The sequence below is a fragment of the Glycine max genome, chromosome 6 (genome assembly GCF_000004515.6).
Source record: "Glycine max cultivar Williams 82 chromosome 6, Glycine_max_v4.0, whole genome shotgun sequence".
Classification (NCBI taxonomy): Eukaryota; Viridiplantae; Streptophyta; class Magnoliopsida; order Fabales; family Fabaceae; genus Glycine; species Glycine max.
In genome coordinates, this window is record NC_038242.2 from 699,687 (window position 1) to 727,620 (window position 27,934).

The 27,934-nt window shown below is 28.9% G+C and overlaps 3 protein-coding genes across 4 annotated transcripts; 1 reads left to right on the top strand and 2 right to left on the bottom strand.

Moving 5' to 3' along the window:
- Positions 1–2,690: 2,690 nt before the first annotated feature.
- LOC100786372 (B-box zinc finger protein 20) lies at positions 2,691–4,453 on the bottom strand. 2 transcript variants are annotated; one of them, XM_003527098.5, is made up of 3 exons: positions 3,818–4,453; positions 3,041–3,455; positions 2,691–2,917 (listed from the first exon to the last, which is right to left on the bottom strand). In XM_003527098.5, coding segments are annotated over exons 1-3 (603 nt in total). In that variant the 5' UTR covers positions 4,004–4,453; the 3' UTR covers positions 2,691–2,915. The 2 variants fall into 2 exon arrangements, with proteins under 2 accessions (XP_003527146.1, XP_006581111.1); XM_006581048.4 differs by having other exon boundaries at positions 3,036–3,455.
- Positions 4,454–18,269: 13,816 nt separating this feature from the next.
- Positions 18,270–19,550, top strand: LOC102663693 (protein SHI RELATED SEQUENCE 3). Its single transcript, XM_041016214.1, has 2 exons — positions 18,270–18,614; positions 19,015–19,550. The coding sequence occupies exons 1-2, from the start codon at positions 18,341–18,343 to the stop codon at positions 19,338–19,340; spliced, it is 600 nt and encodes a 199-aa protein (XP_040872148.1). The 5' UTR covers positions 18,270–18,340; the 3' UTR covers positions 19,341–19,550.
- Positions 19,551–25,529: 5,979 nt separating this feature from the next.
- On the bottom strand, positions 25,530–26,395 carry LOC100816147 (dehydrin DHN1). Its single transcript, XM_014777113.3, has one exon. The coding sequence runs from the start codon at positions 26,187–26,189 to the stop codon at positions 25,728–25,730; it is 462 nt and encodes a 153-aa protein (XP_014632599.1). The 5' UTR covers positions 26,190–26,395; the 3' UTR covers positions 25,530–25,727.
- Between the last annotated feature and the right edge of the window lie 1,539 nt (positions 26,396–27,934).

A 27,934-nucleotide genomic window follows, 5' to 3' on the forward strand; every position in this document is an offset into this window, starting at 1 on the left:
AGTTATCTATAATTTTTACAAACTTCAATTATTACCATTTAAGGAAAAGGAGGGATATATAATAAGGTACTAAAACTATTACCGGGCAGAATATTAAGTGATATGTCTAGAATCCTGAAGGATAGTAGAGATATATGTAGAGGATTAGGCCAGGTACTCTAGGCTATAGATTTGTTTTTCCATGGTTATTCAAGTAGACTCTTCCTGGGGAGATTTCTTTGGAGAGGGTGGTTGCCGCCCACAATCACCAATTCAAGACTCTATTTCTTACGTTTAGATTAAAATTTACTTTGATAATGAAACCTAACCCGCGGTTAAATGGCTTTGGACCTCCTGAACGCATGTTCGGGAGATAAATTTCGGGACTAATTGAATAAACTTATGTAAGCTATTGTTAATTAATGAAAAGTTTATTTCATTTTTCCCCTAATGTTCTTATTCTAAAAATGCTTCTAGATATTCTTATTCAAACAAGCTGTATATCTTTAAAATCATTATTTACTATCTACGTTGCCAATAACTCCAAATACACAAGGTGAGTGTTTGTAAATAAGTGATGAGCATCTTTAACTGAATAATTTGGTAAAAATTCTTTAACCAAGTCATCTTCGTTTGATGCGCTTTATTAATAATAATAAAAATTATACGCTGATCTAGAAAGATGAAACAATGATTCGCAATCGTTTTGTAGGTGATCTTCTTGCTTCTCGTTTTTATTCAATTGGAGATGGCTTCGGGGTTTCATGTCTATTAATTCAAAATCAATCCTAGTTATGATAAACGCTAACCTCCACCTGATCTAATTGATTTCAAAATGAGACCACATGCCTCCCCATATCTCAATTTTTTTTTTTTATAAAATGATTTTTTCATCCTCCTATCTTTTCACATTAATTTTAGTTTTCTTATTTTTTAATTGAAACATTGATCCTCTATTTTTAAAAAGTTAATAATTTTAGTGGCATTTCGTTTTGTACTACAATTTAAGTCTTTGTGCCTAATTTCAATCATTGATATATTTTGTAGCACATCTATTTATTATTCGTGTGACAAATATTTTTTAAAATTATTTAATTACTAACAAGCTTAATTTATTAAAAAATTAAAAAATAGACTAAAATCATAAAAAAAATAAAAAATCAAAAATGAAATGTCTCAATTAATTAAAGGAACTCAAATTTTACATTTTTAAAAATTAAGGTATAAAATAGCTCAAGAAATAAGAGGACAAACATTTCATTTCATTTTAGTTTTTTTTTAAACCACATGCATCATCAGCTATCGATGATTATCACATGATTCCAGTCTTGTTTCAAGAAAAGCAAAACAAGGCATTTGTATCGCTGACATCTTCCTCTCCAGGTTGGGTCAAACTTAGACGGGCCTTCGTGGGCGTGGGCCTTTTAACATCTAGAGTGTGTTTAAATAAACAGTTTAATTAATAACAAACTCGTCACGTAAGAAACTATACTATAAAAATTAAGAAAATTTATAAAAATAAGTTAGAAACAACATATTTGGTAAAATTTATCATATAAATTATTAAGAGTAAAGAAGTTTGGAATTAAATCAAATATTTAAAGATGCTTTTTTTTTTTGCTTGATGGAGAGAAAGTAGGAAAAAGAGAGTAAAATTAACTTCTAAAAACAAAAAAAATATATTTTATTTTCTTACTGAAGGTCAGCCTGGCATATTTTTCTTTGGGTACAAACACTATTCATTAAGGAAAAAGCACACCTTAGTTACCACTACACTAAATTAGTAAATTAGCTAATAATAAAAGTTATATAAATATTAATATTAAATAACATTTTTTAGGGTTTGAGCCGTCTTACACTTGAACCGATCCCACGGCTTCAGTTTTCTTTCAGCTCACATTTTAAACTTTTCGTTTATCTCTCACTTTCTCTTTAATGTTCCAAGCATATACCATTAATGTGAACTCCTTTTAATACGAATGTCTTTTTAATATTTATCATTTTTCTCTCTCTCTCTTCATCTCTCATTTCTCTCTATTTCTATAGGTGTCAAAATATCTCAACTAAACTAACTCAAAGAAGAAGTCAGGTATAAGATTTAGTGTATGTTTCGACAAATTCTTGATGTAAAATTTGTGGTTTAAATTAATTTAACTACACATCATAAATCATGTTAATTTAATACTGTACTTTAAAATTAGTTTTATCAAATTCAGTTCTAATAAAAAAAATTTAAGAAAAATGGCCCGTGCACCAACCCCTTGTTCGGTTTTGAAGCTAATGTGAAGTCGTTCTCTTAATATCCCCCAAGGTGACGAACATAACAGCTAGAAAAATCCTGCTATCCATCACGATCAATCAACGTCGCACATTACAACTACGCAAACACTGTCGGTTGTTGTTCTTGTTTAATTGTTAGCATTGACTACGAATTATGACAATTTGATAGCCATGTTATGAAAATACTGATAGCTTTAAAGATGCATTAAGACCTTTTTTTATACGCATAAAGTTACTTGTCATATAAAAAAAATGCTAAAGGTTTAGCCAGCCTACTTCCAGTTTAAGAAAGTGGCACATAATAATATTCAGTTGCGCTGTTCAATGAATTCATGTTAATAAAAGCATGGACCCCCCCAAAAATATATCATTAATTAACCAAATGAAAATTGAGAAAAAAAAAAAGAGAGACTAAAATAAGAGGCCGAAACTGTGGTTGGGAATAGAGAATAAAAAATAAAATCATAAAGTTTCAGATTTTTACAAATAACAAAAATAAAGAAGATATTTTCCAACAGATTTTTACAAACAGTTTATGACCGCGAGGGTTTAGATATTTTGATCAATGGATGACTAGTTTCAGGAACGGCACGGCCATAGTGTCTCCACTTGTTCGCTTTTGGTCCTGAAACGCCCAGGGATGATCAAAGTTCTGCTTCTGCAGCAACAGCAACAAACACGGTTCAAAGTTGTTAAATAAAACCTGAGAAGAAAAACAAGTTACTAGCTATTATATATATATATATATATATATATATACAAGGTTTAAAGCAAACCTTACAGAAACCATTAGGTGCAAACGAAGCATCAAGGAGGTCTTCAAAACAGTAACCGGGTATTGTTTCAATCAAGTACTCAGAAATGCTGCTAGTTGAAATCGAACCAGTGTCACTAGCCACGTTGTCTTCAACCTTGCAAGAAGAATTACTTGCATTTTCTTCATTGGAAACTGATGATCTGGGTCTGTTCATTCTAGATCGAGCGTCGTTTCTTCCTTCAGAGCCAGTGACTCTATTATTATTGGTGTAATTGGTGGAGGACGAAGCAGGATCTAAACAAGTACCAGAGAGCTTCACACCCGTGAGAAGAAACCTGTTATGCTTTTGGGTATGCTCATTGGCTCTGTGGATAGGAACGTCGCATTCCCTGCATAACAACGCCCTGTCTTCTTGGCAAAATAGATATGCACGCCTCTCCTGTTAAATAAATAAATGATTACTTCTTTTAACAAATATTTTTTATTATTTTTATAATCAAGGATATAACCGAGTCCGAGACTCAAAAACTAATGTCTAGAAATAAAAAGATTCATGCAAGAGATTGTTTTTTAACAGATGCTTTTTATACACACAGACGTGGAGACATGGATAAGAGAGTGACCTCTTCCAACACATATTTTTTTATATATAAATAGATAAACTTTTTGTAAGAGATATTTTTTCACGTGTACGTATAGACAGACTCATGGATCGAATTCCTGAAAAAATTACTTTGAATCATTTGAGAAGATGGTGGTAGAAAATGGAAGAGAGAAGAAAGTAGGAAGGAGTGAGAGTACTTGGCATATATCACAAAGAGGGAAGTCTTTGGAGGTGGGGTAGTGGAGAGAGAAACGGGCGTGTTTGGTTGCAAGCTTGTTGGCGCGGTGAATGGTGCGATCACAGCTATGGCAAAGAGCAGCTTCATCTGCAGGACAGAAGACGGAGGCTTCCACTTTGTCACACACATCACACTGGATCTTCATCTTTTGCTTTTGGAGGTATAGCTCTCTCTTCTCTTTGTCTTGTGCTCTGTTTGTTTGTATGTTTTAATTAATGGTTTCTGAAGGGTGGGGGTATGGGGACAAAAGAATTATGAGAGAGACGAGCTAGGACGTTCAGGGGTATTTAGTGTTTTCTGACTTTTGAGAGAAGGATCTGGACGATGGACGATTGCCATATATGCATTTCTCTTTCTTTGATTAAATATGGAGAAAGCAAGTTGCATCTCCCTAATTGCCTTGTCCTATATTACCAAAACCTTTCACTCTCCTTCTGAACTCTCAGGCATGGTCTGCGTTATCTACTTCCTTTATTGTCTTAATCTAGCTAGCTATCTGTTTAAATAAATAATAATCACTGTGTTGTAAATGATGTCCCTAAGCCAGAGAGAAAGATAGGTGGAAGTGGAACTCAACTAGTGACAGCAGTAGTTCTGCCAGCTATTTTCTATCTCTTTTTTTATGAATAACTTTTTGTATAAAATCCATATATAAATACAATTTCTCTTTTATAAAGTACAAATACAGACATACTAGAGTTATATTATTATTTCAATATATTTTATGACACGTTTTACAATGTTATTTTCTCTCTTTATCTTTGTATCATATATATGGTCTATCTCATTTAGCATTTTTCTTTCTTCTCTCTCCATCCTCTATCTCTCTCTCTTGTTATTATAAAAAAAGATTTTAAAAATTTACTGTATAAGAGAATTTATCTGCATGACACACCATCATTCATGAGTGAAAACTGATAAATTTCATCTTTCACGATTCAAAAATTTACTTGGAGTTATCTGAATGAGAGAGTTCAAGGTCTTTGTCCTTGCAGACATGCATCCTACATAAACATACAAAGAAACTAATAAAACCGTCTTTTGTATTTTATAATCTCATCACCTTACAGTTCTACACTGGTTAATTTTAAGTTTTCTTCTTGGTTTTAAAACATTTTTTTTTTAGTTTTTGGGAGGTTTCTCTGTGTATGACATTAACTTTTATGATTATAAATTTTAATAATTTAATAAATTATATATATAGATTTTTTTTACTCAAATAAATTATATATATATATATATATATATATATATATATATATATTATTGGTAAAATACTTATTAAAATTGGATATGGTTATATGTAAATATGGGACAGAGATAATAGGGACTGTTATTTACCTGTCCTCGCCTTTCTCTATTACTATATTGCAATTCAAAACTGTTTAATGAATCATAATTTCTTTTAGTGGAGGTTTAATAAATCATCTTATAAGTTATAAGATGGTTAATTTTAAGTTTTATTTCTTTGATTTAAGGCCTGTCTTTCTTCCTTCCTTCCTTCGTTTTTGGGGAGGTTTCTCCCCATCTTTAGCGTATGGGATTAGTCCTAATTTAACAAATTGCCGGTAGACTTTCTTTCTATATACTTGGATACATTACATGTGCACGTACTCGTTAATAATTATTAGTCAAATTTAATTTGTTTATCACTTCAATCTTTCTTATATGTGGTGTTTCAAAGCTATCATAAATAACTGTTCCCACCGAAGTCTTTACTCATAATTTAAGAAAAAATATAATTTTTCAAGTGATATTTTTCATATCATTGTAAGTTTTTTTTTTTTTTTGTATTAAGATTATCTTATCGTAAGTTATTTCCATTAAATACTTTTACCTACAGACACGTTATACAATATTTTTTCATAACTTACTTTTTCTTTTCTCTATTATGTTATTTATTTTATTTTATATTTCTTTTTCTCTTTCATTTTCATTGAATAATAAAAAATAACTTACAAACTCATACACATTACTCAATTGAATTAGACTCACTTAATATAAGATTTTTATATAATAACTGATTTCATTAGCTTGCTATGTGGGATAACCCATGAAAATTTTATTTTTTTAATTCAATTGCTAGATTTAAATTCCTTATTTATCTGAGGAGGCAAATAAAAATGACACAAATGTATTTAGAAAATAGTATAGTGATTAGAACACATTAACTTCATTTTTTAAAAAAAGAATATACATAATTAATAATAAAAAAATATATGTGCAATTATTTTTTAAGAAAATTAAGAATGACATTATTTTTTCAGGAGGAGTAAACTGAGAATTAAGACATTCTTGAAAGTAATTAATTTTAGAGTTGAAATAATTTAAATTTGAAATTAAAAAAATTAAAACTAAAAGTAATTAAATAAAATATATAAGTAATTAATACTTTGTCCAATATTCATCACGTGGATAAACATGTGTAGGATTTAATATAATACATAAATTTAATTGCTAAGTATGTAATTGCACTAAATATTTAAAAGTAGAGTTTTGTTGTGAATAATAAATATATAGTAAGATTACTTGTTGTGAGATAATTTTTAACAAAAACAGTATCGAATATTTGAAAAAAATTCGACGTAAAAAAAGAAGTTTTAAAAATAATTAATTACTTTTGATTTTTTTTTTAAATGAAGGGTGAGGATCCTATTTTATTAGTTTAAACACAAAACGTAAGAAGGTATATATACAACTGTTGGGTTACAACTCCGCAAGTAAAAATCTTAGTTGTTAGAATTGTAATGGAGGGGATTCGACCAGTTCAACTGAGAATTGATCATCCAATTAGTTTAATCAATCTTTAAAATTGGTTTAATTTTGTAAATAATTAGAATAAATTGTTTAAATTGGTTTAAAATTAATCATAATGGTTCAGATAGGTTCACAATAATTTTTTAAATAAAAAAATTTCAATATTATGATGATGGATGTAATTCTAACTTAATACAGTATTATGATGGTTGATAGTTATATCAATTTTATTTATTTAATTCGTTTTTAATTATAATTTTTAATAAATATTACTGTGTGTTGTTAAACATTTTTTCATTAGAAAAAGGCCTTAAAAACTTAATTTATTTCATATTTAATTTTCATTATTATATATACTACAAGTTGTGATAAATATTATAAATTGTGAATATTTTTCTATTTTTATTATAATATTATTCAATATATTATATTAAAAATTAAAATTATTTAATTATTATCTATTTAATCATGAATAAACCATTCAACCCATCTGATTTTAGAAACCTTTTCAAAAACCGTCAATTGATTCCAATTTGATACGCATAGAGAGTGAGAAATAGATTAATAAATGACTAAATGAGAGAAAGAGTGAGAACTGCTTTCGAATTTTAAATGGATTTTATAATATCTTTTCTCAACTAAGTTATCATAATGATAGTTTGCAATTGAATAGTATATAAACATAATTTACATTAACAATGCATATTTTATTTCTCTTAATAGTATTTAAATGTTTTACTTTTTATAAAATAATATGTACTTTAATTATTTATAACTTTTAAAACATAACATTCTATAAATTTAATTCAATACTTTTTAAATAATTTAAACCATTTAATGAAATATATTTAATATTTTTATATTATGTATCTATGACAACACTTAAAAAATATAGCAACACAATTTTCTAGAAGTTCATAATAGAACTTAAATTAGGATTTAGATTATCTTTTTCAATCTTAATATTTGGACAGATATATTGAAAATGTCCTAACGTAATCCTCACGATTTTCTAGCTCGTATTGTTACATTAGGAGCCATCAATTATTGTCACTTGCCATACCTAAAAAGGAAATTTATAAATACAAAAGAAAGCTACTTTTTGCAAAAATATTGGCCTAGTCCCTACTATCAAACCCTTGTCAGACTCTCCTTTTTACAGTTAGTATTGATGCACAGTTTAACTGCATGTGTGGTACCAATCGATTTTGACTCCAAAATTATGATAAATAATCAAAAAATTAAAAATAACAAAGAATTATTTTAATGACATATGGAAAAAAGAGTGAGGTGTGATCATCGTATCGCTTAATCAAACAAATATTAAAAGTGACTGATGATAGATGTAACATAAAAGTATTTACTTTATTAACCATTTTTGTATCATGAATTTAAGCTTAGACGATTGGTTAAATTAAGATAATTAATCTATTTGTTTGACATTATAAAGAAAAATAGTAAATGTAATATTAATTAATTGACATTTAAATAATAAAGTTTGCATTTTGATTGGAAGATATAGAAGGAAACCATGCTATGGAGGCAAAACGATTATAAGGTATAATTTTTTTCTAAATTATCAAATAAGGATAAAAGTTAAATTAATATTCAGAAACGGATAAATCGTATGATAACATACAACTTGTGAGTACAAAGTTATAAATAATTTTATGATTTTTTTTTTCATTCAAGTCATAAAAAAATTTACTATTTTAATTTTTTTTAATACGACTTTAAAATCATAAATATTTTAAATTTTTTTAAACTTTTGTATTAGAAGTCATAAATAATTTTTAAAAAATTAGTTATTAACAAATTTATGTTTGCTTTCATATATAATTTTATTTAATATATTTTCTATATTTTTAAGAAATGAAACACTAATAAAATGGAGTTAAAGTCGTGACTATATTTACGGCTTTAAAGTGAAGTTCATTGGAATGTATTACAATTAGGAAAAAAAATCCTTTAACATTAACAAAAAATATATAAAATATCTTAAATAAAACAATATAAAAAATATTAAATAAAAAATAATATAATAAAAATATAAAAATATTAAATAAAACCAAAAATGAAAGCAAACGTAAATTTGATAATAATTAATTTTAAAAAATTATTTATGATTTATAATAAAAAAATGCTTACGCCATTAAAGTCGTATTAAAAACATTAAAATAATAAATTTTTTTATAACTTTAATAGAAAAGAAAAAAAGTAATCATAAAATTATTTATGATTTTATACTCAGGAATGGTAAAGTATCCTATGACTTATTCATTATTGGATATTATGATGGTTTTGGCCATGGTATGGATTTACAATTGTGCTTTTTGTATTGATTTTAAAGATCGGAAACGTGTTTGTTGCAGAGTCTGCTCTTCGTTGCATCATATAATTGGGCAGATTTGGTACTAGTAATGTGTACTATACGTACATGATCGAAATTGGAAAGTGCAAGAACGCGAGCGAGAATAGAAAAGTGATTAAAGTACTCGACCCAACTAACTAGACGACAAACAACACTTTTTTTGTGATGATGATCTCGTTTGAACAAGATATGCAAGTTGTCGGCACCAATAAGGTAACTAGCTAGCATGCACCTTTGAGATCATTGCGAATTTAAATCTTAGTCCCAAAACAATACTTCTCACATGGATGTATATACAAGTAGTTTGTGTGGAATGTACTCTGGCAAATAATTTCAAAAGCATATTGCAACTCAAGTGGGAAGGGAATTGGCCTCATTTTATTGGTTATGGTCAGGCTGCTAAAATACCAACTTTTTCTAGATTCAACTGGAACGGCATATTCAAGAAGAGTGGTCACTTGGGTTGAGTTGAGTGTGCCATAAATGATAGAAAATGGACAAAGTACGGATACAAGTTTTAGTTATATATTTTTCTATTCTCCAGCTCGAATCCAATACCTTATGACTATTGTCATAAGACAATTACTATACAAACAAAGGATCCAGTCGATTGTTTTTGTTATATATATATAGATTACAATATTGTTTATCACGTCCTAATTTTTCGCACCATCCTCACATTTTTTACAGTAAAAAATGAAAGAGAGGAAAACTTATTAGAATTTATCTCTTTTTTATCCTAAGAAACTTTGTTCAGATAACATTTCCATCAACGGTTATACACGAATAGAATAAAATAAAAATAAAAAATAAAATAATCTCCTGCCATAAGCATAAGTTAAATTCATGTTTTTGAATAAGCTAGAAAAATTGATTGGCTTCTTCAAGAAGTTAATTTTTCTTCTTTTATAAATATTTAGGGAGAAACTTATCCAAAATCAAAGAAAAGTACATGACAGTATAAAAAGTTAAGAATGAAGTGTGTGTGTATATATATATATGTATGTACATGTTTAGAACAATTTGAGAAATGAATGTAAGATCGATATTTTCACGTTAAATTATGAAAAACGTAGAATTTATAGCTTTGAGCTCCACATTCACACTACAAGGAAAATGACTTATACCTACAGTCAAAATCTGTCACTAGAAGTCCAAAATCCATAGGTAAATGTATAAAGGACTTTGTCCTACAGACGTTTTTTGCGTCAACTTTGCCACAGTCTTCCAAGCATGTTAGGTAAAATTGTCACCAAACTAAACCATAAGATGCTTTCATTGTAAAAGTTAGTAACTGAGAACCGAAAATTCACAGAGAAAATACCTTGCCCACTTTTTTATTTTTTTTTACTATGAACCCAATAGCAGCAGCAAAAGTGCTAGCTGTCAATTTGTTTCTCCTAAGTGCTTGCCAGTTTTTAAACCAGTGTTGAAGGCAGCTTGCTTGAAGGACTGAATAAGTTTCAACAAATGTGTATTTTAACATACCACCAAGTGAGCCCAATTTTCTAGAGGGGTTATTTGAAGCTATTGGTCTTAGGTTCTCTAATAACCAGCTCAAAACTACATGGATTTCATTCTCACCTTAAGTTAACTATATATAAGCAATCATGTAATCTAACTTTGACATAATAATAAACTAATAATAGGTCTGTACAAAGCCGAATCCCAATATTCAACTTCATAGAGATCTAACAGAGTACAAAGTAAGATTCTCACAAAATAATAATTAATTCAATCATACAGAGTGTAGTCTATATGGGAAAATTGGACCAATAGAAACAATGTGAATTGAATAGGTTTTCAAAAAAGCCATGAACAGAGGTTCAGGCAACTAACATATCTCCTACAACACAGTTTAGTGACTTAAATCCCCAACTGAATTCAAATTAACTTAGGGGCTTAGGGCAAATGATTCAACCCCATTCCCTTAGAAACAATCTTTTCCAATTAAAATGCTTTAAATTCTATCAAATTTTAAGTACATACAACGATGCGAAATTGTTGAACAGAACAAATACTAAGTAACATTGCAATCCAAGGCCAAGTTTCCAATCCCTTTTTTTTTTCCTTCCTAACCTAAAGTCACATACAAACTCAAAAAAAAATACCACTGCGTGGTGGCGAAAATTTTGATGTAACAAACAAACAAACGTCAAAAAGGAAACTCACAGTGATTCTGTCTTCAGTCCTCAAGTCCCTTAGCTCAACGCTTCGAAGAAAGCCGAGAATGGAGTTCTGAAGAAACCGGGGAAAGAGTGAGTTTTAGGTTAAAGAAAAATAAAAAAGAGTGTGAGAAAGAAAAACGTACAATAGTAGTAACCTCTGAATGGAAAGAGAGTTACAGATTAAAGCATTAACACGGGGCCGTGGAGGATGAGAGCTCGAAGAGAGAGGAAGAGAGAAGATGAGAGCTCGAAGAGAGAGGAAGAGAGAGGATGAGAGCTCGAAGAGTGATCTATACGCGTGAACAAATATTAAAGCTCATGCCTCTTGTTTTTTCTGTAAAAGATTATTTGTCATTTTCTCACTGGAATTTAAAAATCTCTCGTCGCGTAATCTCTTTTAAGAAACCAATCAGGCTTTTTATCCCCATTTTTGTTTCTTGGCTGTTACTTCTTGAAATCAAAATGTTATCTAGCATAATTGACATTAATTTTGGTTAGTTATAGAAACACATTATGAAAGAGAAGCCAACGCGTAATGGAAAACCAAAGTATCTCAGTAGCGGGACAAAAGTGGAATTCATGTTGAAATCCATACTAAACAAATCGTTTGGATATTGATTATTATCTTATCCTAAAACATGGTTAAAGTTTTAATTTTATATTTACGTCTGAAGACCACGGCTATGTAAATTAAACAAGGAAACATTAGTGGTACAAAGTATACATTTTTCATCATCCAATTGTCATTTTTTAAATTTTAGGTAGAAACACTCAAGAACTGGTGCAAAATTTAAGATTGTAAAATAATGGTGATGGATTTGGTACTTTAAATTGAAAGCTAAGATATATTTTTTTGCCATTACATTTTTTATTATATTCAATTTGACCATTTATTTTTTTAATAGTTCAATTTATTCTTATATATTTTTAAAGTGAGTTTAAAAATTATTTATGAGTGGAACTTTTCAATTTTTGTACTAGATTTTGAAAATTATTTTTTGAGATTGAGTATTTACTAAAAAAAACAAGAGATTAGTATTCAAATTCAAATAGTCTTAAAGAGTTTTACCTACACCAACAATCGTAGGTATAAGGCTTTTGAGGTTATACCTACATCAACTAATTATAGACATAGATTTTGTGAAATTTTATCTACATCACATAGTTGTAGGTATAAGTTTTTTAAAATTTTGCCTACACTGTGCTTCTGTAGGTAGTAATTCTTTTGAGTTTTATCTACACTAATCACTCATAGGCCCAAGTTTTTTGGAGTTTTACCTACATAACATAGTTGTAGGTAGAAGTATTTTTTTAGTTTTAATGAATTTGCCTACACCAAATAATGGTTGGTATAAGTGGTTGAATTTTACCTACATTAGTTAGTTGTAGGTAAAAGTATTTTTGAGATTTACCTACACTAGTGTATGTCTGTAGCAAAAAAATGTCTGTAGGCATAGGTTATTTTTCTTGTAGTGTCAGTACTTGAGAACGTAAAAACAAATACATGAATAATTTAATTTGCAAGAGCCAAAATTATTCGTGAACAAAGTGCATATATGGTTATGAATTTAAAATTTGCATTTGATCTCTAAGAAATAATAATGAGAGATTTAGGTAAGCCATTACTCAATTTGTATTCATTTTTAAAAATAAAGATTCAAACTTATAAATGAAGTATTTTAGCGTATAATTTTTTTTTTTTACAAAATTAACTAATAAAACATATTATTTTAATACTAAGATTAACTACAAAAGTTAATAAAATAAAAAAATGAATTAAAAGTTCCACATTATTGTTAAAAAAAATACATAAATATCATTCAAATATTAGTTATGAAATATAAACATATGTAATTATCCGTGCGAGAGGAGAGTATGGATGGGTGAGGATTATATATAATATTTATTCTTTGCAAAAAGTTGTAGATAAATTATTTAGGTTCTCATACACACCCATACTCAATTGATGGGTAACGACCTTACTCATTGCATATATTTTTTTGTGAGTATCCATTATATTAAATTTGTATTCAATGATCATTTCTATCATTTCATCCATTCTAATCTTATTTCATCCATATCCTTATTTTTGGGTAACTCCTTATTTGATTTGAAAAGGGGGGTGGGGGTGGGGTGGACAAGTGATTTATTACCCCATCCTTTCGATAAACAAACAAATCATCATGATCAAGTATTCAAATTAATGCTAATGCAGTCTTCAAAGTTTAACTTTTGTTTAGTTAACAGATAAGGAAATGGTGAGTAAGAATAAGAGTAGAAAAGAGGGAAAAGAATTTAAAGAAAAGAGAGTAAATTTTGATTGAGTGAAATAGTAAAAAAAAAAACAATGAATTTATGCAAAAGACAAAACTACTTCCTATAACAAAAGAAAATTCACTCTTATATATGCAATGAGAAAATTTTCATACTTGTACTCTCTTCTCCTTTCTCTCTCTTTCCAAGATGAGAAAATTTAATTTTTCTAATGGACTTGCATTGTATATTGTGATACTAGTTAAATAAAAAGTGATATCTACAATTTTTGTTTATAATTTTTAATAAATTTCATTCTGTGTTCAACAAAGTTTTTGTTTTTCTTTATGGTAGGCAGTGTTTTAGTTAATGTATTGTTGGTATTTCTCTTGAATATATATGATGGTCGCCTTTATATGTGGACAAAAGCTATAAAGCAAAATCGCAACATTGATTAACATCTCAAAACATAATATACACACATTACTCATATCTTGTGTTTTAAAGGTAAAAAGATAACGGACAATAATTAATGCATTTCCAAAAATGGTTTTTAAAACATTTTTAAATTAAAATGATTTTTTGTTGAAGAACAAGAACCGCACCTAATAATTAATGCATTTCCAAAAATGAAAGACAAACATAAATTCTTTTTTTTTTCTTAAGAAACTAAAAGCAAATGTTTAACCAACCCGATATTTTTTGTTTTGTCCATTGATGGAGAATATGAGATGGGAGAGATAGGGAAAGCTATATGCTGAAGAAGTATACTATATGGATGTTGTTGAAATGTGCATCTTATGAAAGTTGAAAAGGTTTTCACGACCAGAAACTTAGTGGAACTTGCCTACATTCTGTTTGTTATGTAGGTTGCATAATTCACATGGGTCACATAAGTATTAGAAACATTTAACGATGAAATGGGGACCCGATTGTGTTATGTAGCTTGGCCTTATAAATACGGTGACCCCTTTCTCAATGCCAGCTCAGCCACTCAATGCTTCCAACTTGCCAATTATATACTAGTACTTTCTTTTCTTTTACGTAAATAAATATAAATGTGTCATTGTACAAAACACTAACACATTTAAAGAGGCTTGTACAATTTGTCTCTTATTTTAATTTTTTTTTTCTCATTTGTGATCAAACATTATTACGCAAGCTGGGCAGGAATGGATTGGTACGTTGAAGGCCTTGTGGGATCGGCCCTTCGTCTAGTGGGCCTTGCCACTTCAATATTCTCATCATTATTATTAAGATTTCGAATTTCAAAATTTAGAAAGGGAGAAAAAATAAATACAAGGTATGCCTTTAACCGGAAGAGTTGCTGCAGTCAGAGTCACAGGAACGAAAATATTCATGCTAGTAATGTATGATAAGGAAAAGACTGCTGCACATCTCAAACTCAAGTATCTCAAGTATGATGAGGTTTACTATTATTTACGCATACTGATCAACTAGTTAAGTTAGATTTCATTGGTGTTTATAATATACAAGTATTCATATATTATTGTTCTTTACGATATAAATAAGATGCAGTGATGATTTTTAATTCAAAATAGTTGTATAATTGGGTAAAGCGCCAATAACATACTAGAAGAGTCAAAGGAGACCCACCTATAGTTTATATTTCTTCAACTGGTTGAGTATTTTTGGTCCATCATATCCATGGTCCATGTTGGGATGCGTGGAAAAAACAACAGGATTGCATCAATGGGCCATTAGGAAATCAGCAAAACAACGAGGTCCGCAAAGTTAGACGATATGTCTACTTCTATTCGTGGTCATAAAAAAGAGCGTTTATGATATTATTGGGCCTCTTTATTCACTTTGTGTACCCAAATCTCCCTTTTGAAGTTGACAGGTTTTTTATGATGGAAAACGAAAAAAATCTACATGTTCACACTTCACAATATAATATAATTAGTAAACTTAGTTGTTCGTGGGAAAATTACCGTTTTTTTTATCAGCTGAGAAAAATTACCGTTAATATTCTAATATATTCATGATTTGTTTTAAAAATGCTAGCTTTTCTTAGGTTGTTCAATAGGAAGCACCACTAGATGGAAGGTAACGTATGATAAAAGTAAGGTAAGATAATTTGCGTAGATGCATTTTTTTTTCGTAGATACAATTTAAGAACATGTAGTTACAAATGAAGTGTTGGAACTTGGAAGTGGTGTGGTATTTTCATTCTCTTTTTTATTTTTGTTTATTTTTGGTGGGTAACAAGGGTGGGTTATGATTTTTCATTCACTCATTTGGATAGATTTTAAGAATGATAATGGACGAAACTTCATGGTAAATATTTTTCTTTTAATGACTTAGTTGCATGATTGTCGTGTGATTTGTGTGACTGACTATATCTAATGAAATTAGTCAGCGTGAAAAATAAGTTATTTTAGGCCCATAAAAGAAGTAGGAAGTAGAAGGGAAATACACATCGAGTTTCAGAACTCTCTATTGAAGAAATTCAAAGCCTGAGTCTATTTCATAGGAGAAACTCTCATTCTTTAGTCATTCCTTCTTTTCTTTCTTCTAATCATTCAGCCTCTTCTTCCATCCACATTAGTCCTTGAAGTGTAAAGTCTCTCATGGCTATGAGAGACTAAACTCTCATTGTTGGGAGTCTGGCATGCCAACGCTTGTAATGTAACTATGTCTATTATCTATTTAATTATTAGAATTAGGCACAAAAATAATCTTGGATAAGCTAACACGTGAGTTTGACCCGCATACACATTACCCCTTAGGGTGGTAGGTTAATGCTCTAATTGGAATTGAATGAGAAGTATATTATGAATTTGATTATGAAGCCAGTTATTGTTTTGAAATTTGATTATTGAAGTAGTTTGAAGTGAACTCTTTTTTTTTATAATTTTAATTAATTTATATATTTTTAAATATATTATATATTAATTAAGTTTTAATTATATTTTAATTCAAATAATATATAAATATAATGAATAACAAATAAATTAAAATTAAAAAATTGAGAATTTAGTTATATTCTTAGTTAAATGTGTATTTTTAAGTTTTTTTATTTAATTATTTAACTATTAAGCTAATTAATTTATATTTTAAAAAATTATAAAAATAAAGTCTTATATATATATATATATATATATATATATATATTATGACAAAAAATGATAAAAAAAATATAATATGATAGATAGGAGTATATCTTGATACCCATTTTCATATAAATGAAATAGGTGAAATGAAATAAAAGAAAAATAAGACAAAAGTGATGAAAGAGAAAAACAAATGTTATAATTAGCCTGATTCACATGCATACAAGGAAAGATATAGAATGTCAACTTTACTGTTGTATTTACTTTTCTTTTTCTTGGTACTAAAAATAGTAAATGTTCACCGGGGGGAAAAAAAGTCCCATTGAAATTTGGGGACAAAGGCATAAAATTTGGTTAAATACTTAATTGAATTTGCCTTACTTTAATTTCTTCATTCCCACTGTTTTAAGATACCCACATGCTACAATTGTTCCAACCAAAACATGAGATCTAAAGGTACATGAGAATAAAGGAGAGGGGGAATTTTACTAGTTGAGAAAAAACATTAGAATTGTTTTCGTTAATAAGAAAATTAAACCATAAGGAGCAAGCATAGCCAATATAGTTCTACCATAACAATTTAATTTTTGTTAAAAAATATCATATCATCATATAACCTAATTCAACGTTAAAAAGTTAGTATATATGTTATGGGAGATTTTTCTTATGAACAAATATATTATGGGAGATAACCCGAAGGGTTTTCATGTTTTACTGTACGTTTTGAGTAACTAATAGGTCTGCAGCATATATAAGATATATAGTATATATAATATTAAAAAAAAAAACTATGTTTACCCATAAACTCATACCATAGTCCGTAAATATACTAAGTAAATAAAATTTTATTGGAGCGACTGACTATTTGGTTATCTTCAAATTAGAGTTTCGGTTTCTGAAATATTATGACTTTATTTTTCACTTGCTAGTATATTATGGTCAATGCGCCGGGTAAACATATTTTGAAGGTTAGACGGCTAGACCAGCATTAGGAACCAAGTCAGTGTGCAAAGACGGATAAAAAATGTTAGAAACATAATAATTAATAACCATTTTTTAAATATATTTTGTTATTTGATAAAATTTTATGTAAATTCCTTTTCCGGGAAAAGCTATGCAGATAATTAATGTGAACACACTAACTTATAATTTTTTCCAATAATCATCTGAGAATCACGAAAAAGATGGATGGACGAACCATCCATGCATACATGAGCTTAGCACCATCATAGAGGTAAGGCGCAAAATCTGAACACGAAAAGAGCCTAAAGTATATGTGTTTTCACTCTTGGTAATAATCTACCCATTCTCCTTATTATTTTACCAAATAAAAAATATTAATTGGTAACATCAAAAGATGTACTACTAATAGTATTTCTCTAGACAAATGCATGACAAAAAGCACTTTAGACACGCTAACTTTATATCTGCCTCATACACACTATCAATAATTACTAGTTGCAGACATGCAAACCAAAGACATCTAAACAGTTGAAGATTCGTACTTAAATTTGTATAAGTGATTCACTTACTAAAGCGATAGGTTATGCCTTCATTTTGTTGTTGTGAGTACATGATCCTTTTCCTTATTCTAACACGTTTTTCTTTTTAATTACCATTATTTTTCTGGTATGTTTGTCTAGTGGTTCAGTGGCGTGGATATATTTTACTTCGACCTAGAATTGATTCTCCTACCATATGGTGTACTTGTACTTTAGAACTCGAGCAAAGTGCATGATTATATAACTATTAGTAATACTTTGGTAACTAATATTTTAACAAAGAGAGAAGTTTGTTGCTTTCAGTAGGAGCAAGTAGGTGGTGGAGCAGGGCCAGAAAGGGTTGTGTTTAGTGATATGTCTTTGGGAGTAAAGGATCAGATGCAAAGGGTGAGGCAAGGCGAAGAAGAAGTAGCATCAGGGGGTTCAAAGTGCCAAGACTGTGGGAACCAAGCCAAGAAGGAATGTTCATACTTACGGTGCAGGACTTGCTGCAAGAACAAAGGTTTTCACTGCCAAACCCATATCAAGAGCACTTGGACTCCTGTGGATCATAGGAGACGCCACTTTCAGGGTCAGGGAGGAGATCATCATATTCCTCAAAACCAAAACCAGATCAACCCATATTCAGGTACGTTACTATTTATTTATATATACACACACATAAAACCAAAATTAAGATCCATCTATATATATATATACTCTAGCTAGATCCCTAGGAGCTGTTGCTTTTTCGGTTTTTTTCTCAATTATATGCACTTATATCTTATTCTCTGTCTGACAAATATAAAACTCCTAAAGGAGATGCATATATATATATATATATATATATATATATATATATATATATATATATACATACACACAGACACTACTTATTAGGCCTAGCTATATATATTTGTATCTTTCTGCTCAAGCTTTATTATTATTCTACTTACTGAGTTACTTGTCTTTAATTTTCTGTCGTTATCTTGTTGACACTAGCTACAACAATATATATGTATATGTTAAAATGTTAATTTCAGGTTTAGAGTTGAGATTTCCGGCTGCTACGAATTCGATGGCTACATTTCGGTGCATTCACGTTCGTTCTATGGATGATGCGGTTAATGAAATAGCGTATCAAACATCTGTGAACATTGGAGGGCATGTATTTAGTGGACTACTATATGATCAAGGCCCTGAGTACCAAAGAGGTCATCAAGGTGAGAGTTCCACGGGCTTTGTTGATAAGCAGCAGAATAATAATAATAATAATCTGGATAGTAGTGGTGCAAGTGCAACTCACCAAGAGTACCCGTTTCCCCTTTCTTCCTTCAGGCCCGGTATGCCCTATTTGACATACCCAAGATCTTAGTTGGTTTCTTAATTTCTTGATTTCGAACAACATGCATGGTGATGAGGAAAGTAATTGAGAATAGAATGGAATATCGGCGTTGATGGATATGAAATACTTGCTACTTTAGCTACCTTGCCACCTTTGTGGAGCATTTTATTAAGAGTAATAATACTCAAATATCCTTTAATTTCAAGCATTTCATAACACCTTTTTATCTCTTTTTTATATTACATCACAAATCCTATCGTATATATATTTTTCTTTTAATTTTATCACTCTTTAGATGTTGGATAGGTTAATGCCTGTCCTTCAGACATTTGTCTTTTATAAATGCTCAAGTAAACAAACACGCAATTAATTAAACAAATGCGACTGAGAAATGCTTGTTCTTTTCTAGTTGAAATACCGATGACTCAATTTGTTCCCTTAATTTAGCATGTGGCCGGTGACTCTGCGTATAAGTTTGTCAGTTTGTCGTCTTGCTTTGTTGTGATCTGATTCACTTTTTAGATTTTTGTTGATGATAATGTTTAGTTACTGAACTTTGAGTCCCTTTTGTCACCATTATTCTGCTCTCTACACTTCTGTGAGATGCATATATGAGACAAAATCTAATTTTACGTTGGAGAATTCGTATTTAAAGTTAATTTTAAATAAATTTTCATATTTTTAATTTCATGTTAGACAAAGAATGAACTTTTAGTCCATAATTGATTATTTGTTAGAGTAAGTTTGGATACATTTAATTTGTTAGTTAAAAGTTTTGATTTAAATATATTTTTGTCTTTCTAATTTTAGATGATATTTTGAACAATAAAAAAATTTATTTGCACCGTCATAAAACCAAAAGTAAAAACAAACATGATTTAGCATAACTAAAAAAAAATGTTAAGTTATAAAAATTAAAAAAATATTTAAGTCAAAAAAATTTATCGAGTAAAAATTCTTAACTTTTTTATAATAAAATTAATATTTACATTGTATCAATTTTAATTAAAATTAATTTTACAAAATCAATTTCATCCACGCACCTTCAAACAAACAGCACTAAGTTTTCTATAAAACTAATAGAATAAATATAATTTTACATTTTTTCTGATTTAAGAAGTTAAAAATATTTTTTAAAAATAATAATCTCACCTGAATTTTAATGCATATTAACATACAACTTTTAATATATTATTCATTCATTCTAATGCCTTAATAATCTTTAGTAGTTAACACTATAAGCAATTGGATTATATAATGAATGCATTTGTGCGTCAAAATGTTATATATATGCCATTTTTATCATACACCATTTCTAACTTGAAAAAAAAAATCATACACCATTTATTCTTTTTTATTATCTCATTCATTTTATTTCATATTTCTTTTTCATTTCTATCTATTTTTCCTTATAAAAGAATTTTAGTAGTGAAAATATCTTTATATTATTATTTAATCATGAACTATTATATGTTTTAAGTTTATTTACTTTATAGTGATTATTTTTATAAAAATAATATTTCTAATTTAAGTTGTAGATTGCATAAAACCTTTTACACGTTACCATTAAACTTTAACTTTTATATAAAATAAAAAAGGCTTAAATATCTTAATTTTTAATCCTTCTAATTTAACATTTTTTTAATTTTTTGTTCTTTGCAAAATTCTTTTTTGTCATATGTGTCGTCTCAATAGGCTACATCAAACCCAAAGTTTCTGGATAGGCAGCAAGCACACATGATAACAGATGAATAAAAGAGACAACGTGCTGTTTGGCAGCTGAGGACTTTTCGAAGCTCGGTAGGGTTAGACTCTCTTGTTTTCCAACGGAGTGTATTTTTTAGGTGCATGCCATCCCAATTATATATAGATATCACTATTGTCCTAAATACATTTTAGAAATCAAATTAACCACTCTAATCAAATTCATCATATTTTTTTCATATATAAATAATATTGATAATATTTCACAGAAAGTATATATATAACTAACATTTGATTAAAGGAAGGAGAGAGGGAGATGGCATGAGTTTAATGTTTAAATATCTCCCAAAAACTTTTTAACAAAACAAATAGATAAAAAAAATTCACACAAAGTACACAATACACGCATATATAGATAACATAATTTTAAATAAAATTACAATATAACTTGTTTTACGGAAACTTATATTATAATATAACTTTTATAAATTATTTTATTAAGAGTCTCTTTTTAAAATTTATTTTAAACTTAGATAAATGCTGACTGACCTTTAAAGTATTTGAAATTATTTAATATGATATAATAAATTTTTCCTTACAGCAAAGTCTTTTTTTAGGATTCCTCACTACAGTGATATATAATTGATACGAAAGGAAAAATAAATAAATACAAATTGCACACCTTATGGAAAGTATATTTTTCACTGCACACTCCACGTAATCCGTTATAATTTTTTATTAGTGTTGCACCAATACCAAAGTTATTATGAAAGTTAAGGCATATTCTTGTGAATTTGGCTACAAGCTAGCTTTTGCAGTAAAGCACTAGATAAACCTTATGTGCAATCGAGCTTTCACGGAAAATTAAAGCATTCTCGCTGGCTATAACAATTGATTGATACTCTCAGACACCATAACCTGATGAAGAACCATATTTATACATTAAAGATATTGTATCATTCTTAGAGAGTGTTTTATTTTAGTTCTCTATTTCTAAATTTTTTCAACCAAAACGTAAAAAATGATATAGAGATTATAATGTTTAAAGATTATTATTCTAAGAAAACAATTTCTTAAATAACTTTAAGCTGTCTACAATTTGAGTGAGAAAAAATAAGTAATTGATTTAATTGATAATGCAATGTGATAAAAAAAAAGAGATAAAAAGAGTTATTAATTGAATGCTTAAAATTTTTTATTATCAAAATATAATCACTCTTGTTTTAATTTTCTTTATTTATAATTACTCCAAAGTTGCTTGTCATGAGAATTTACAATTTCAGACACATTATCTACAACCCACTCGATCCTTGTATGGAATATTAGGTTTAAATAATAGTAATTATAGTTTGATGCATGTACCAAAGAAAAGTAAGGTTTGATGCTTTACTTAATGTGATTAATTAGCCACCATCTAGGTGCTTATCTAATCATAGCAATTTTATATTATTTAGAAAGTGATGTGATCATCGGATCGAGTGAAGCATAAAACATATGTGATTAAAGATGATACTTTGTCGCTACTAAACCTATGTGTTCTTGACATTCCCCCCCCACCCCACCCCACTCAGAGTGCCCAGCATATCTAGTGAAGTTAACATTTGTACCGTTGTCTTTCTTTATGACTACAATAAATCTAAAATGAATAATAAAGGAGCTTAAAAAGCTTGACCTAGTTTCTAAGTGGACTTATTAAGCGGGCTAAGTGTAGCTTATAATAATAATAATAAATAAATAAAAGTGGACTTAGTGTATGACCTCCAATTTTTCTCCCATGCACTCTAATGGGCCTCTTAGACTTTCGTTTTTGCATTAATCATTTTTAAATTATAAGTTTCATTTGATCTTATCCGAATAATCCTTTTCCTACCTTTTTCTAACTTGGTCTGCCTATTCGAAAATGTGAAGACTTAACTCCTGAACGTGGGTTAGAAGCTCCTCAACATTAAGAGACTTTCATCCTAAAAAAAATGTTTCATTTCCCGATTTTTATTTAAAGGGTTATCTGAAAAAACCTTCACATATGAATCCTAATTTTCTTGCAATTCTTTTTCTATCTTCTATTGAGTTCTTAGGTTACCAAAAAAAAAGTTAAACTATTCTGCATGTCCCCGAGAGTCATTCACCCACAACATCTTCTTTGTGATTTTTTTTTTTCTTTTGGTGGATGGGAGCATTTCAATAGTTATTGTTGCCACTGCCAAACACTTATATTGGTAAGTTTGGATGTCAATCTTGGATGTTCTGTTTTTAGACAAAGGAACTTTCAAGACTAACCTTCCCTTAATTGATATCAAACAACATCAAATTTCCCTGTTCTAACCTCATCGAGTAACCCTTATCCATCAGTTGATCCAAACTTAAGAGATTGTTCTTAATACTAGGAACATAGAGAACATTATGAATATAGGCTTTCACCGACACTTCTTAATAGAATGATAGCCAAATACCACCTTCATTTGAATGCTCCTCTTCTCTTCTTTCTTTTTTTCCATCAAGAAGTGGAAGAGAGACCAGAACACTTCCTCCTGAATTAGCCATAAATCATAGGCTTTGTATACCAGTACTATTGGGGAAGTATTTCACTTATAGGCAACACAATTACAAGATGAATGCAAAGGACTAAGGAGAGGAAATGAGAAGAAAAATTGTGCAACACTCTGATTTTATTGTTGTGTTTTTGTCATCATCATATTTTTGTACTCAAGCTACACTATTTGTAAGCTAGATACATGTATAACAAACATATGACAAGTTGACAACTAACTAAACGTAATGAAGCGTGATCGCAAATCAGTCAGGATGTATACATGGCATTGTCTTTTATCAAATCAGCCCCTTCAGGAAAATTACTGGACATTTTTGTCTCTATATAAAGTTCTTTAAAAAATATTTTTTTCTCCTTAGTCAATATTTTTTTTGGGTAGGCCTCCTTAGTAAAGATTATAATAGCTTTAGAATTTGCATAGTTATTTTTTATTTAGGGAAAAAATATAATTTTTTATTCATTGTGAATAGTTTATTGTGTTCCTTTTTGAATTTTTTTTTCTAGAATTAAAAAATAGAAGAAATTCCTACAAAACAAAATATTGGCTTTAGATTGAGATTGACGTTTGAACGTTTATCAACATCATAGTTTGTGTTAACAAAAATGCGTTCTATCCAAGGAATCACTAATTTTATAATTCATAGATAGAAGCACAAAATCTTAATGCGTAAATAATATATTTTTAAGAATAACCAAATATGTCACCAAACTGAACTTACTCTCCAAATTTAGTTTAGAACACCCAAAACAATAAACCCATCATTGCCTAACTGATATGGATCCCGGGTTATGTTTGAATATGAAGGTATATATGAAGGATACAAATGATCGGTGGGTACAGGACTTCTGACTTATGGGTTGGGCCTTAACAGGTTGGTTCTGTTGGGCCGGTATTTTGGATAGTTTACTTACTAGGTTTTGCAAAGACTGTCAATTGAATATACATAGCTACTTTACCATGTACAGTTTTGGGAGGGCTGTTCTCTTAGCAGGATTGGAAATGGATACTCTCCACTTTTTTTCCATTTCCTCTATTTTTTTATAAGCTTTTGAAAAATAAATCAAATTAAAATGATATATACTTTATAGAGAGTAATATTTTTAAAAAAGTTTAATAATAAACAAATTTGAGGCAAAGGAAATGGAGAGAATTCAAATCCGGCAGGGTTACACAATTATTATACAGTATTTGTGCCTCTAGTATAAATACAATATAACCGTGTGTTATCTTTATTGCTTGGGGCTTAGTCCTTGTAATTATCTATGGTATTTCTTTTATATATATATATATATATATATATATATATATATATATATATATATATATATATGAATGGTCCTGGACATTGGTACGTATTGATTAACAGAAAAAAGGTTGAAAAAACGTTACCTACCTGCCAGAGTGCTGAGAAACAGTTTAAGTGATAAATAAACCTAACACGGGAAATGAATATTAGTTTATACCATTGTCTACCGATCAACAACAACTGGCCAACAATCGTCATTTGTAAGGCCTTTGAAGTGGGGTATAGCATAGTATAAACTATTGCTCGAATGCCCTACAATGGAAAGGATCTTAGAATAGAGAAAGCGATCGAATTAAATCATTTTATTTTTAATGAATATCATACGTAAATTTTAATTGTTAAATCAAATTATATTATTTCAAATAAAATAACATTCAATTTCAATTAATTAGACATTTTTTTCCAGAAGAAAAATATCTTTTTTCCAAAAGTCATAAGATTAATTCTTAAAAATGAGAGATATCGAAATAAATTTTGTTTCTTTCAACTAAATATTTTCTATACACACATCTTCCAAGTGCGTTAGAACTTGTTGGTAATTAATTAGACATAACACATCAAATTTTGAGTCAAAACATGAGCCATGGTTGAGTTGGCTACACAATACAATTATTAGGTCCATACACGTTATTATGCATAGAAATGTAAAGACGACAATTATTAAAAAATAAAATACATTATTATTCCATTCATTTTTTTTTCTTTTCAAACAAAGTTATGAAAAAGAAGGAAAAAATAGGAAATCTACGCAATAATAAAGTAAAGTATGCATCAAGAAACACAAAAGAAAACCATAAGGCTGTCAATGAAAAGAAAGCACACACCACAATCATCTCCAACCAACAAAAAAACCTTGTCTCAATCCAGTGAGCACCACTCTCCTTTTCCTTTTCTTTCTCCTCCTCTGTCTTGGGGTGATAACCAGGAAGCTTCTCTTTTATCTTTTCTAATATACCTTTCTTCTCCTTCATGATGAGCACCCTCACCATGCTCCAATGATGCAACAGGTGGTGGAGAAGGAGGAGGAGTAGCTTCGGCCTCCTCTGTCTTCTTGTGCCCTGGTAGCTTCTCCTTAATCTTGTCGAGGAACCCCTTCTTTTCCTCAGAGTGTGCTGTTGTGACAACCTCAACCTTCTCAACAGGAACACTTGTGTCCTCCTCCTTGTGATGATGATGATCACCCTCGATCTTCTTCCTTTTCTCTCCATCTTCTCCTTCCTCCTCCCGAGGCTGAGTCTTGAGTTCTTCATCCTTTTTCTTACCACGATCCTGGACCTCAACCTCTCTACTCTCATACTTTTTCTGGGTCTCGTCTGCCATGATCAGAAAAATATAACAAACAATTATCTAAAGTAAAGTGATGATCGATCGAGTTTCTTCTTCTCTCTAGATGGAAGGTTTTAAGGTGCAAGAGTGGGACACCGTTTATACTTCACATAACGATTAAGATAAATCAAAAGGTGTGAATTAAGTTATATATGGAAAGAAAGAGACTTCCTTCATGCGCCTACATATGCACCCGCTGCACTCACCCCTATCAATTTGGCTCCACATGTGTAATATACAAGACCTTTTTAACTAGTAATTTACAAAAACTATCTTTAAAATTGATTAATTTAATTAATGTATTCAATTTATTAATAATTTATATTATTTTTTAAAAAAATATTTAAAATATTAAAGTATATTATCTTACCCTTTGTATTCGATTAAAGATAATTAAATGGAAACGTCTTTTATTTTCATTTTCTTCCTTTACTATTGATTACAAAGTTGATACTTTGTCTTCTCTCTTTTCTATGCAAATATTTGACAAACAGACAAAATTAAAAAATATTAATAAAAAATTAATTTTTTAAATTAAAAAGGAAAACAGAAGTAAATAGGTACTTATTATTTTATACTTAATTTTTGAAAGTGTGTTAGTATTTTTTTTATAAGTCTCACAAGCAAGAAAATGAGTTTATCTTATTAATATATAGCATTGATTGTTCATTAACTACAAACTTTATTAAAAAAATTAAGAATATTTTGGTAAAAAAATGATTAATACCAGAGATAATTTATTCAACATATTATAATTACCTTGTGGGAAATTGAACTTGGATTTCTCAAATATGGTTTAATGTTCATGTATTGTGGATAAAAAAATATGATTGAATGAAAGATTTTATTGAAAGTGACTAAGTAGATTTTTCAAAAAAAAAATAATCATATAAAAAATTAATAAATATTTTTAATGTCCATGATAAGAAGATCTTATAGAAAAGATGTGCAAATTTCTCTTATTGGGACGAAAATAGTAGGAAAAAAATTATTGAATAATTCACTTTCCTAATTAATTTTTACTCATCATTTTAATTATAAAAAATAATTCAATTTCCTAATTAGGTTAAAATTATTAATAATTCTCTGTTAAATATTCTTTGTCACCAAAAGAAGACATGTTTATTTTGGGAAAATGTCTTTTATTTTTATCTATGAAATTATCACGTTATTTTTAGTTTATTTCTTGTTTTGAAATGTGTAGAAAATAGTTAAACCATTTTTTTTTCTTTTTCCTATTTATATATTCGATAACAAGAGACAAATTGAAAACAAGTTTCAATTTGATATCTTAATTAATTTTTATCTAATCAATTAATGTGTATAAATCATTTTTTTCAATTTCGTAAGAAAAAATGAGTTTACCTTATTGATTTATAATATTTATTATTTATTGACTATAAAATGAAAAAAAAATGAAAAAAAATTCTCAAAAAATAATTAATATAATATAAAATTTAAAAAGATAAGCAAATTTCTGTTATATGTGAGGATGGAAATAGTAAAGATAAAATTAGTGAATAATTCAGTTTGTTAACTTGTATTCATAATTCGAAAAAAAATTAAAGTGAAGAAAATAATCTAAAAACAATAAATTTAGTCAATAATGAAAATAAAAGTTAAGCATGTGGGCAATGGAAAAGCGAGTGAAGTGATAGTTAGAAGATGGAAAAAAAGATACGATGGTAATGGTGGATCTGTAAGGTGACCAATGGAGGGCGGGACACGTGGACGAATAA